Source organism: Thalassophryne amazonica, chromosome 19 (assembly GCF_902500255.1).
Source record: "Thalassophryne amazonica chromosome 19, fThaAma1.1, whole genome shotgun sequence".
Classification (NCBI taxonomy): domain Eukaryota; kingdom Metazoa; phylum Chordata; class Actinopteri; order Batrachoidiformes; family Batrachoididae; genus Thalassophryne; species Thalassophryne amazonica.
In genome coordinates this window covers 68,680,963-68,695,245 of record NC_047121.1, presented here as the reverse complement: position 1 = coordinate 68,695,245, position 14,283 = coordinate 68,680,963, and the positions used below count along the sequence as shown (strand labels likewise).

The window sequence follows — 14,283 nt, the reverse complement described above, 5'->3', positions numbered from 1 at the left end:
CAAAACCTGGATTAATCTTTTTAGTCACATAGCGCTACTATTATTCTGAGCACTACTGTATGTGCAATGAGAATAAAGATTTTATTCTATTCTACAGCAGATTCCATTTTCCTCTGTCACAAAAACCAACTGCACCTGCCACCAGGCAGAAGGAGAAGAGGCTCCTACCTGGTGGCTCCATCCTCAGCATCCTTCTCCCTGTATACCCTGGGTCCCTCCTCTGCACATGAACAAACTATCTGTCTCCCCTCTCTGACTTTGTCTCCAAACCGTCCCACCTGAGCTGTCCCTCTGATATGTTCATTCCTAATCCTGTCCATTCTCGTCACGCCCAAAGAGAATCACATCATCTTCAGCTCTGCCACCTCCAGCTCCGCCTTTTAGTTAGCATAGCTGGTCTCACTACTGTTTTGTAAACTTTCCCCTTCACTCTTGCTGATATTCTTCGGTCACAAATCACTCCTGCCACCTTTCTCCACCCACTCCACCCTGCCTGCACTCTCTTCTTCACCTCTCTACCACACTCTCCATTACTTTGAACAGTTGACCCCAAATATTTAAACTCATCTATTTTCACCACTTCTACTCCTTGTAACTGCACTATTCCACTGGGCTCCCTCTTATTCACACACATGTACTCAGTCTTGCTTCTACTGACTTTCATTCCCCTTCTCTCCAAAGCATATCTCCACTTCTCCAGACTAGACTCAACTTGCTCTCTACTCTCACTACAGATCACAATATCATCTGCAAACATCATAGTCCAGCGATACTCTTGTCTGATGTCATCCGTCAACCTGTCCATCACCACTGTGAACAAGAAAACACTCAGTTGATCCTTGGTATAATCCCACCTCCACTGTGGGATTACACCAATGAATCTGTCATTCCTACTGTGCATCTCACTGCCATCACACTATTCTTGTACATGTCCTGCACTACCCTCACATACTTCTCTACCCCTCCAGACTTCCTCATACAGTACCACAACTCTTCTCTTGGCACCCTATCATAAGCTTTCTCTAAATCCAAAAAACACAGTGTAACTCCTTCTGGCCTTCTCTATACATCTGCATCTGTCGTGCTCTTTCTCTGCATGAAGCCATATTGCTGCTCACAGATCTTCACCTGTTTTCTAAGCCTAGCTTCTACTACTCTTTCCCATAACTTCATGCTGTAGCTGATCAACTTTATGTCTCTGTAGTTACTGCAGCTCTGCACATCACCCTTGTTCTTAAAAATAAGAGCCAGCATGCTTCTTCTCCACTCCTCAGGCATCCTCTCACTTTCCAAGATTTTATTAAGCAATCATTATAAACTCCACTGCCATCTCTCCTAAACATTTCCATGCCTCCACCTGAATGTAATCTGGACCATCTGCCTTTCCACTCTTCATTCTCTTCATAGCTGCCACCACTTCTTCCTTACTAATCTCTTGCACTTCCTGATTTACTCTCTCCACATCATATAGCCTTTTCGCGCTCTCATTTTCTTCATTCATCAGCCCCTCAAAATATTTCCTCCATCTTCTCAACACACTCTCCTCACTTGTCAGCACATTACATTGGCATCTTTTACCCCCTAACCTGCTGCACATCCTTTCCAGCTCTGTCCCGTGGTCTGGCCAATAGTAGGCCAATAAGGCTTTTTCTCCTTCCTTTCTGTTTGTCTTCTGTTCACCTTCAGTGTACAGCTTGCTATACAAGCATTTGCCATTTCTCTTTTCCCTTACGCCTCATTTCCTTGTACACGTCATCTCTCTAACTATCCCAGTTCTTTTTCGCCAGTCTTTCTCCTTGTGTTTTCCTGGACATCTTTGTTCCACCACCAAGTCTCCTTGTCTTTCTTCCACTGTCCAGATGTCACACTCAGCACCTTCCTAGCTGTCTCCTTCACCACATCTGCAGTACTTTTCCAGATGTCCAAAATTGCTTCCCCTCCATCCAGTGCCTCTCTCACCTGCTCACTGAATTTCACACAACAGTCTTCCTCCTTCAGCTTCCACCATCTGATCACTCTCTTCTTCTTCTTTACCTCTAAAGTCATCCTACAAACAACCATCCTGTGCTGTCTAATGACACTCTCCCCTGCCACCACCTTAGTGTCTAATTTCTTCTTGCTTGCATCTCCTACAAAGAATGTACGAGGTCTATTAGAAAAGTATCCAACCTTATTATTTTTTTCAAAAACCATATGGATTTGAATCACGTGTGATTCCATCAGACATGCTTGAACCCTCATGGGCATGCGAGAGTTTTTTCACGCCTATCGGTTACGTCATTCGCCTGTGGGCAGTCTTTGAGTGAGGAGTCGCCCACCCTCTCGTCGTTTTTTCATTGTTTAGGAATGGCTCAGACTGCTGCTTTGTTTGATCAAAATTTTTTCAAAAGTGTAAGGCACAACTGAGTGGACACCATTCGATAAATTCAGCTGGTTTTTGTTGAAAATTTTAACGGCTGATGAGAGATTTTGGTCTGGTAGTGTCGCTGTAAGGACGGCCCACGGCGCCTGACGGCGATCTGCGCTCTGAGGCGGCGTCATCTCGCTGTTTCAAGTTGAAAACTTCCACATTTCAGGCTCTGTTCACCCAGTAAGTCGTCAGAGAACAGAGAACTTTCAGAAGAAGTCAGCATGAGGAGTTTATGCGGACATTCCACTGTTAAAGGTCATTTTGTAATGAAAGAATGTGCGGGCAGAGTCGCATGTCGGGCCGGACCCGACCGCGGGGGGTCGCGACAGGAAAAACACCTCCTTTGGAAACCTTAATGGACAAGATGGAACATGCCCAAGCTGTTAAACAATTTCTCAGTTACTCACTTGTTGAAACCCATCAAAAGCCGCCTGAATTTTACAAATGGTTTTCAACACGGAGGTGTTTTTCCTGTCGCGGCGCACACAGATTCGCAGCGTCGTCACTGAAACGATTCGGCGAATTTGCGCGCACGTTCTTTCATTACAAAATGACCTTTAACAGTGGAATGTCCGCATAAACTCCTCATGCCGGCCTCTTCTGAATCTTCTCTGTTCTCTCACGACGTCCTGGGTCAACAGAGCCTTAAATTAGGATGATTTCAGCTCGAAACAGGCCGACGACGTCGCCTGGAAGCGCTGCGTGATGTCCCGCTCCGTGGGAAGTCCTTACAGCGACAGAAACGCCCCATAATCTCTCATCAGCCATTAAACTTTTCACCGAAAACCAGCTGAATTTCTCGAATAGTGTCCACTCGGATATCCCTCACAGATCCTGAAAAAAGTTTGATAAAGCAACGCGCGCCGTCTCAACCAGCGTGTGAAACAAAGGAATTCAGCCGAGAGGGCGGGACCAGTGCTCACTCAAAGCCCGCCCACAGGGAAATGACGTCACCGACACGTGTGAAAAAACTCACGCATGCGCACGAGGGTTCAAGCATGATTGGTGTAATCACATGTCATTCAAATCCATATAGTTTTTTTTTTATTTTTATAAAACCGCCGGTTAGTTTTATAAGATACCTCGTAGTTCATGTGTGCACCTTCCTCCACTCATAAATGTCACCCTGTGCTCCTCCCCTTTCCAAAAGTAGGTATTTACCTCAGCCATTTCAATTCTTTTTACAAAATCAACTGTTATCTGCCCTTCCACATCCCTGTCATTGATACCATATCTACCCATTACTTCCTCATCACCTCTATTCTCTTCGCCAGCATGCCCATTGAAGTCCGCTCCAATCATCACTCTTTCATGCTCTAGCACACTCTGCACCATCTCATCTAACTCACTCCAGAAATCTTCTTTCTCCTGCATCTCACAACCTACCTGTGGGGCATATGCACTGATGATATTCATCATTACCCGTTTAATTTCCAACTTCCCACTCATCATCCTGTCAGACACTCACTTAACCTCCAACACACTTTTAACATACTCTTCATTTAAAATGACCCCCACACCGTTTCTCTTCCTATCCACACCATGATACAACAACCTGAAATCACCACCTATGCCCCTGGTCTTACTTCCCTTCCACTTGGTCTCTTGCCCATGCAACAGATCTACCTTTCTAAACAGCCCTTTTAGAATAGCAGATTTAAATGTAGCACCAAAATAAATAAATAAAATGTCTTGAAATTCTTTCAACTGCCAACATCTAAAATAGAATATTCTTTTGCCATTGGTTATGTAATTGACTGTGAGCTCATTTGTCTTTCCCAGAACAACCGCAAGGCCCAACGCCACAGACCCATTTATCACCGTCCGTGATCCTGGCAGTTGTGGCCTCCACCTTTGCGAGTGGCATCGCCCTGATCTGCTTTGGCTTCATCCTCAGTAAGAGTCTCTTCCAGTTTGGTGTGCCATCTGTGCCTTCCACCTTCCACCGTTTGTGAGCTCAGCTGCTCATTGACACTCTAAAACCTGAATGACACAATCAGAGTCAATGAGTTTAGTGTCCTCCAGTGACTGTGCAGTGCTCATTGAAGGAGGCATGGGAACAGATGCATTCTGAATTATATGAAATTACACTTCAAGCACTTCTTCCTTTTTTTTTTTTTTTTTTTTAATGAAGCACAATTATCCTCTAGATCTGTTGTTTAATGGTTATACTTCAGGGTTGCAGTAAAAAAAAAAAAAAACTGCAGTCCATGCACTCTGATCAAGTGGGGCATTATCCTCAAGAAAGACTCCCAAGAATCTCCTTGTGAGTTTAACCCCTCTTCTGCAGGACCTTGACTAAACATTTTCAGTTTTAATTGATCTGGCAGTACTACTTCATAGCCAGCCTTCAGATCTTTTAGCTCTCTCCAATACATCTTTGACTATTTAAAGGACAAGCATAAAACTGAGATGTTATAAAGCAATTTTTCTTCATTTTAAGTCTGTACAGAGAAAGAGAAGAAAGTCCTGTATCCACCCTGAGGCCCACTGGTGCCAGTGCTTATCCCCAGATTCCGTAGCTTGAAGTGAATGAGAGTCTACGACTCCCCCTGGACCAGTCCATTGCAGCTTGCTTCCTGAGCCATGGCTGGGTTGACTGAAACAATGCTGATAAAGTGTCTTGTCCAAGGACAGAGATATTGACCATCACTAGGAATCAAACCCGGGTCTAGATATTAGTAGCCCAACTCTTCTCCCACTGCGCTCCCTGCTCTATAATGTACGTCCAGATGAGTGACATGAAATGAAAGAGGTGTTATGACTCAGTGACTAAAAAAAATTAAATGACTGTGATTACACAGAAGTGAAGATTATAATCAGAGAGGTATAATTATTTCAATCATTTTCTGAAATGGACTTTGACAAGCGCATGTTTCTCTAAGCTCACAGGCAATTCTCCAAGATTCAGTGTACATTTTTGCATATAACAAGTAACTTCAGCTGTGACAGAGAAAATGAGTATTTCTTTTTTGGAGAACAAAGAAGTTTGCCGTGAAAATCATTTATATTCCCATCAGTCTTGTAGGAAAAGTAGGGATCAGTAATACTAATGTATTGGTTGGTTATAATATGCAGCTTAGCTGTTTTATTTACCTCATTGATACAGCAAGAAGAGGTTATAAAATGTTTTTTAAAGATTGTTTTACAATGTCTTAACGTTGAAATGTTTAGGAAATATCCAATTTGTCATATTCATACTATTAGGGCCCTATCTTTACAGTTGATAATACACAGTATGTCATTGGAAGCACATTTGTGGTGTGTCCATCTCTGCTTTGCTGTTTACACCTCACATAATCGTAGCATAAAGTAAGGTACAACACAGATTTTTTATTTTTAAATTAGCTATTTGTGTGTTTTGAGCACAACATGAACCATCTTGAGAACCTTCCCTGTTTCTCAAGACCAGGCACCTAAGTGGCTCTACTCTTCTTTCTTCTTTTTTTTTTAGATATTTAGATATACTTTAGTATACACTAGTAGAGTTCTACCTTAGAATTGGAATGTATAATAGAAGATATACCTTACTAAATTTTCATGAAATAAACCATACTGTCACCTGTCCTTCATTTTACCATATTGTCTGGACTATATGTCACACCAGAGTATTAGTCACATCTGTCCAAAAATGTGTCATGAAGAACCAGTGCATAATTTGCATTTATTTTTGGAATGTGGTGCTACTTCTTCATGCAACAAGAAGCAAAATGAATTATTTATTTATAACAGAAACACTGCATTAAAGAGAATAAACTACCAAGCTAAATAATACTATTGTAAAAGGCACAAAGAACTCAAAAGTAAAGTGCTTCTTGTCACTGAACAGACGGCAATATAGTTAGCCTTACCTTAGCCTAGATATCCTTCTCATAGTTGTTCCACCTGTCCCACAAAGTCGAAACAAGTGGCATGCTGTGTAATCTAAAGTTTAGGTTATTCCCTCGCTTTATTCAAGTGCAGTTTGAGACCATTATTTTTTTTTATTTTCACTTGTTTATAAGGACCCAGCATGTCCTCATTGAGATCTTCTTTTTCTTGTTTCAAAGCAGTGGGCATCCAGCTTAATGGTGCATTGCTGCCACCTTCTGCTCCCGAATGTGAACCACAGGAGCAGCTTGTTACAATTGCAGATGCTATCATCATGTGGCCATAGATGATAATGCAGCGTTTTTTGTTTTTTTTTTCATATATAAATTAGGAATAATAAAGTCGTAGGACCAGTGAGACAATTTTTTTTTAAGTGACTTATTGTTCCGGAAAATATGGTATCTGTCACGTGCACTGTACTCTGGTGCATTATTCCTTACACGGCAGGCTTAGTAGGTGACAGAAGTAAGTTATTATCTGATACACATTCTCGCTGAACCAAAATCTTTTACGCATTTACACGTGAGGGTTCTGTGACCCTTTTGACCTTGTTAAAAGACGGTCGAATTCAAAATATTGTCACGACCATGAGTCATACTCACGTACTCAATTGAGACACTTTATTTCTGTGTATTCGCTTTCCTATTTTATGCATTAAAGACACTTTATACAGGCAGGCGACACAATGCCACTTACAATATTACTTCCTCAAATTTTTGTTTTCAGTTATGTTTTGTTGTAGTTTGAGTGATGGGGATCGCTAGTGCTCATCCCTGTGTATGCAGTGCACGCCCTACATACACCATAACCGAATAAAAATTACTGAACAGAAAAACGTAACTGATGACCAAGTTTTAGCTGGTCTGTGGCACAGTCGTCATTGGCAATGCACCAAAAATGTCCCTGACCACACCTCATTTTAAGACCAACACGCCCACTGTGGGCACTGGCTGTAAAAATAAGGGCAATGGTTGGAAACAGGGAATGACATTTACACTGTGCTGCTTTGTACCAGGTGTAAGATAGGGCCCTGAATATCTGATTTAGGGTAATCACATATCCGGAAAGGAAGGAAGGAAGGAGGAGCTAATGTTAAAGAGATGAATATCTTCTCATTTTTGACACTAATGTTGCTTTAGTTTGTAGCTTGGTCTCAAAATGTTTAAAGCTGCTATGTGTTATATGTTTTGTGTTGATTTGTTTGCTAATGTCAGCAGAATTTATAAAAACTACAATATTTACATAGTATTAGCAACATATGAAGCACCAGTGTAGGACCCTGAGGGATTACAAAATTTTTTTTTTTTTTGAGGGTTTTTTTTTTTTTTGCGCAAAGTTGTGTTCTTTATAATGACTATCCATTGCAGAAAATCTTGATAATTTGATCGACCCACAAATCCACCAGGTGCTTTTGAAGGTGTCTGAGTCAAGCAGATTCTCTCTCATCCTCTCAGTAACATCATCTGTTTCACCGTGCTGAAAATGTCGAATATTAAAAACCTCAGCTGTGTTCTCTCTCTCTCTCTCTCTCTCTCTCTCTCTCTCTCTCTCTCTCTCTCTCTCTCTCTCTGCCATGGTGATTGATTTCCTGGGATCTGTGTTGCTCTGATTTCTTTCCTCAAAAATATCAGTTCCATTTCCAACTGTCTGGGGTGTCACACAGTTTGAGAAGGAAAAAAAGTTGGTGTGACAAAAGAGAACTTGATTTTGACATTTTGTTTGAACTCTGAGGGGAAGGTGATATAAGGGAAATATAACAGGTTACAGAACTGACACAGACAATTTCTTCCTGCAAGCAGCAGCAGTAGATCAGTTGCGCGATGACTCTGCTGATGTAAATGGTAAAAAAAAAAAATCATTTTACAAATGTGGCTCAATATCATTTTTTAAAAAAATGGGAAAAGAAAATGTATAGGAAGGAAGACCAGCTGAGAGTCAGGTTTGCAAATATTCGTCATCAGATCGATGGTTTTTCCATGAGTACAAAGAAGACTGAGAGCTCTGGACAGATCAAATACAAAAAAATGTTACATGCTTTGTGAAGCAGCAGCACAGAAACATCAATTCATTCTGTAAAATAAGAGGACTTCTGTAAATTAATACATGTTCTGATTAAGAGTTCAGCTTTTCTGCATGTGAACGTGATCACACCAAAAACTTACATAAACTTACTTGTGAGATTTAGGTTGAAAACTTGTAAGTCTGCTAAAACTTTTAAAGCTAAAGATAAATTGTTGTTTACAAGTCATTTGATTACGATTGATTAGGAGTTCGCAAGTAATATTTCTTTTGTAAATATTAAGTGAAATATTTTTATATTTAGCTAAAGGTTTACATAGGTGATGATTAACTGTCGTTTCCACCACCGGAACGCGAACATTTGCAGGAACAGCCTTTTAATTGGCCTGTTCAGCCGTTGTCTCTATTATGCTGAAGACCCCATGTCATACCGCTACGTATGCAGTGACGTAATAATTTTGACATTTTTCAGCCGCAATGTTAATTCCAAGTGAGCCTGAAAACAACAACAGCAGCAGTTATGACAGTGGAGAGAACCAAGATCTGTGCTGCTCTTCTGTTTTTTGAGATATTTTTCGTAGTCTTCTAAGGACAGTGTCAGGCTCCATATGTACAACTGTAAATAAGTAATGTTTGTAAGTGCTTGTAAGAATAAATAGTACTGAAAATCATTGCTAAACTATGGGTTACGCCCGAAATACTAGCTTGCCGGGTGGATCTGTCAAAGTTGCCAGGCGACAGGGGGTAGTGGTGAGAAAAGCTAATGATGTCATAGGAAAATGCTCCATGGGCTAGACTGTCTCATTTCAGAATGGTTGGTTTGGCCTCCGCTGTCTCTGGAGGCCAGATCTTCGAAGGACACAACCTTCAACAGATGCAACCCCTGAATTGGGACATAGCCTCTTTTTGGGTTGTTCTGCTTTTGCTTTCGTTCCGATAGTGTGAGTTGGCACTTGTTGTTTTCTGTCCGCTTCTCCTACGTGCTTTGGCAAGCAATCCGCATCAAGCCCCACCCAGCAGAGTTCCAGGGCCACTCAGAAATACCAACCCCAAAGAAGGGACTTGTCTTGTCTCTGAAAAAGCCTTGAAAAGCACATGAGAAGCTGTCTAGACTCCCCCCCACCACTACCACCACTAAAATGTCCAACAACTTAATATTTAATTCAGTATTTCATATACATTCAACTTACTATATTTAGCTAAACATTAAATAATTTTTTTGCAAAACGTCAAAAATCATAACATTTAATGGAACATTTAGATTTCAGTCTAAGTTTGCCTTGAAAACTGATTTTTTTTTTTCCCCTCCTGCTGCATTTACTTGTTAAATGTGAAAAATCTGAACTCTTAATTTAAACGTGGATTAGATTTTACAAACGGCACTCCATAGATTTTTGTATAATACTGTAGCCAGTGATAAATAAATAGTTGTGGGTTTTTACTGCTTGGCTTGGTAGCCTTAAAACTGACTTTCATGTAAAACATACTGTTGAAAGCCTTTTTCCATAAATATTTTTGAACTGTTTAGCTTGTTTTCTTTAATAACTGCATTGTGTGTAACTGTGTGAATAAATCAAGTGCTATAACGCTGACATTTGTGTAGTTGTCAGTGTTTCCATAAAAAACAGATGTTTTTCAAAGGCTTCTTTAAGCAGGGGCTTATTAAAGGCAGATAAGCACAAACACTCATCAGGTTAACGGTGTTTCTTCACCTGAGCTTTCCCCCATGCAGGGAGGTAGTCTGTTGCCTGGGTACCCCAACTCCTCTTCCTCGTCCTCCTCCTCCATCCTTTTCCATTTCATCTCTAACCCCATCCCACTCCCGAGTCCCTAGCATCTGCACCGGGCGAAGGCTCGACGGCACCTCTTACCTGCACGCAACGCCCCTCCCTGGCAGACTACCAACCTGCATCAGGGACATAAGCTGCCTCCACTGAGGGTGAGTCTATACTCACTGGCACAGACCGTCCAGGAGCTGTAACTAAGGAGAGAACAGCATCCTACACAATGATCTTCTGAACATTTGAGCAGTAGTGTGTTGTTTGACAGTTACTTTGACCACGTTATAGAGAAGCCCACAGGTTACGTGTCTGTGTGGCATATCTTAAAAGTCATCGATACATTTTTGGACAAAGTTTTCTAGAGAGGTGGCCCTTGGATCTGGGCAGACTAGATTCAAGTTTGAGGTCGATCTGGATCACAATCTGATTTTTTTTTTTTTTTACATTGAACTCTTTCTTTTAACGTTGTGAGATATGGATTATTTTTTTATATAGAATTCACATTTAAACATGGCACATTTCAAGCATTTTTTAAGAACTCTAAAATTTGTTTTGGTTGTATTAATAGTATTTACTTAGGCCTTTAATCTCCTGTGAGGCATATTAATGAAATATAGGCCCCGTGTCTTATGTTAGCAAAGCGTAGGCCTTTGTGTTGTACTAATAAAAACCTTCCATTATTTGTCATATTAGTAAAGTATAGGCCTCGTGTATCTTATTAGTAAATGATAGGGCTTGTGTGCCATACTCAAATCATATGCATCACAGTTATATATATTAGCAAGGCTCAGGGATGGTGTTATGCATTACCAAAGCATAGGCTTTTTATACAATATTAGAAAAACATATGACTGTATTTAGATAGCCCTTTGATAATTAACGAGCTGTATAGTGATGCCTCACATTCACCCGTTGCCATGCAAGGCGCTCAACTGCACGCTAGGAGCAACTTGGGAATTAATTACCTTTTCCCAGATGCCCTGAGTGATTTTCCGGTCAGACTGGGATTTGAACCGTGTGTTCTCTGGTCACAAGTCCACCACTTTAACCACTTAGCCATCACCTCCCTAATTCATAGTATTTGTAATTTATAGGTTCTGTGTGCTACAAAAGTAAAGTATAGGCTACTCAGGCTGTAATAAACATAGGCCTTATGTGCCGTATGTACAGTATTAGTGAACAACTGACCTTGTGTGCCGCTTTACTATACGGTGCATCCAGAAAGTATTCACAGCGCTTCACTTTATCCACATTTTATGTTACAGCCTTATTCCAAAATGCATGATATTAATTTTTTCCCTCAAATTTCTACACACAATACCTCATAATGACAATGTGAAAATGTTTGTTTTTTTGCAAATTTATTAAAAAAAAAACAAACAAAAATGAAGGACTCGCATGTACATAAGTATTCACAGCCTTTGCTGTGAAGCATCAGAATTGAGCTCAGGTGCATCCTGTTTCCAATGATAATCCTTGAGATGTTTCTACAGCTTAATTGGAGTCCACCTGGGGTAAATTCAGTTGATTGGACATGATTTGGAAAGGCACACACCTGTCTACATATAAGGTTCCACAGTTGACAGTGTATGTCAGAACATAAACCAAGCATGAAGTCAAAGGAATTGTCTGTAAACCTCAGAGACAGGATTGTCTCGAGGCTCCAATCTGGGGAAGGGTACAGAAACATTTCTGCTGCTTTGAAGGTTCCAATGAGCACAGTGGCCGCCATTATCTGTAAATGGAAGAAGTTCAGATTCACCTGGACTCTTCCTAGAACCTGATGGTCACTCTGTCAGAGCTCCAGTGTTCCTCTGTGGAGAGAGGAGAACCTTCCAGAAGGACAACTATTTCTGCAGCAATCCATCAATCAGGCTTGTATGGTAGAGTGGCCAGACAGAAGCCACTTCTTAGTAAAAGGCACATGGCAGCCCACCTGAACTTTGCCAAAAGGCACCTGAAGGACTCTCAGACCATGAGAAACAAAATTCTCTGGTTTGATGAGACATAGATTGAACTCTTTGACATGAATTCCAGGCATCATTTTTGAAGGAAACCAGGTACCATCCCTACAGTGAAGCATGGTGGTGGCAGCATCATGCTGTAGGATGTTTTTCAGTGGCAAGAACTGGGAGACTAGTCAGGATTGAGGGACAGATGAATGCAGCAATGTTCAGAGACATCCTGGATGAAAACCTGCTCCAGAGCGCTCTTGACTTCAGACTGGGGCAACAGTTCATCTTTCAGCAGGACAATGACACTAAGCACACAGTCAAGATACAAAGGAGTGGCTTCAGGACAACTCTGTGAATGTCCTTGAGTGGCCCAGCCAGAGGTCAGACCTGAATCTGACTGAACATCTCTGGAGAGATCTGAAAATGGCTGTGCACAGACACTCCCCATCCAACCTGGTGGACCTTGAGAGGTTCTGCAAAGAGGAATGGACAAAACTTCCCAAAGATAGCTGCACCAAGCTTGTGGCATCAGATTCAAGAAGACTTGAGGCTGAACTCTTCACATTCCTGACATTCTTAACGCTGCCAAAGATGCATCAACAAAGTATTGTGCAAAGAGTGTGAATACTTACGTACATGTGAGTTCTTCTTTTTTTTAATAAATTTTCAAAAATTAAAAAAAAAAACTTTTTTCACATTGACATTATGGGGTGTTGAGTAGAATTTTGAGGGGAAAAAGTGAATTTACTCCATTTTGGAATAAGGCTGTAACATAATAAAATGTGGAAAAAGTGAAGTGCTGTGAATACTTTTTGGATATGCCGTACGTGCTCCGAAACATAGACCTCCTATGCTCTATTGGCACAGGAGGCTGTATCACTACAGTAAATATTGAACCTTGGGTGTCATAAGACTAATTTATAGTAATTAGCCACTGACCCCAATCATTATAATTTGCTTTGTCTTTTGTCTTATACTTTAGTCTATTTGACACAGAGGCAACGGTTGAAATTTTGCTAGAAAACTGATGCGGGTTTTCTCTCCTTGTGCTACAGCTCCTACAATCAGCAGATAGTCAGGAAGTTGCTGCACAGGTTCAGCGTCCTTTGTAATTAACTTTGTCATTGTTTCAAAATGTTTCTTTGCTTTGGAAATGAACCAGTGTTTGTGTGCCTCTCGTCTCTTCTTTGTCTCCAGTATATCGAAGGAAGAACAATCTGCACGCAGTCAGGGGGCGTCTGCCTAGTCCAGAGTACAAGCTGAGTAAGATCCGCTCATCCACCATCATGACGGACTACAACCCCAACTACTGCTTCGCGGGGAAAGCCTTCTCCTTCAGTGAACTGAAGGAAGTGCCTCGAAAGAACATCACACTTCTAAGGTACACTAAGTCAGGCACTCTTAGAAGGATGTGTTTAGTGTGAAGAAAAAGAAGTTCAGCTGACACTTTGTGTGTGTGTGTTGGTTTTTTCCAGAGCTCTTGGCCATGGTGCGTTTGGTGAGGTCTATGAAGGGCAAGTTGTGGGGATGAGTGGCGATAACAGCCCCATGCAGGTGGCTATAAAGGTCAGAGCTTGCCCAGTTACGCATCTGTTATGTCTCAGCCACACAACAACGGCTTACTTCTCCCATCCAAAGGTCACTCTGGCGTGTGGGATTTCAAAGGACAAGCTTTGTTAATGCATTTTTTGATTTGACTTGTTGTGGAATAAATTGGTCCATGTGAAATCCTCATGAATGCAGAAAACAATCAATATTAATTTTATCTGCCATTGCACTCAAATCAGCTTTGCATAAAATCTGTGGTTAAAAAAAAGTAGTGTGGGGATTTGGAGGGTGTGATGGAGTGTTATATTCCAGTTTGATGGTTATCCACAATAATGCCGTGTGTACTGACATAGAAATGCACTTACAGACACCTCAAGCTTGTTTCTTTCTGCTTCACAGACTCTTCCAGAAATCTGCTCTGAGCAGGATGAGATGGATTTCCTGATGGAGGCGCTGATTATAAGGTGAGGATGGCTGGAATCAGACTTCACACTTTTGCACTTTTGGCAAAAATTAATCACTGACCGAGTTTAAGAGAAACTGATTTGCAGTGTCACTCAGGCTAGTATCTCACTGGGCTGTGACTGTTGGAGAGGAGTTGGAGACACAATCAAGACAAAATATACAAATTAGTGACAATTTTTCAGTTGAAAATATCACTGAATTGGTACTAACAACACATTAATGCATGTCGCTTGAA

The 14,283-nt window shown here is 41.2% G+C and overlaps 1 protein-coding gene across 2 annotated transcripts in view; it reads left to right on the top strand.

Moving 5' to 3' along the window:
* Window positions 1-14,283, top strand: part of ltk (leukocyte receptor tyrosine kinase) — a 134,092-nt gene that overhangs the window by 109,666 nt on the left and 10,143 nt on the right. For both annotated transcript variants that reach the window (XM_034159725.1, XM_034159726.1), the window contains exons 19-23: window positions 4,193-4,306; window positions 10,334-10,336; window positions 13,233-13,416; window positions 13,511-13,601; window positions 13,983-14,047. In XM_034159725.1, the coding sequence (XP_034015616.1) occupies window positions 4,193-4,306; window positions 10,334-10,336; window positions 13,233-13,416; window positions 13,511-13,601; window positions 13,983-14,047 (457 nt within the window). The remainder of the gene's footprint in view (window positions 1-4,192; window positions 4,307-10,333; window positions 10,337-13,232; window positions 13,417-13,510; window positions 13,602-13,982; window positions 14,048-14,283) is intronic.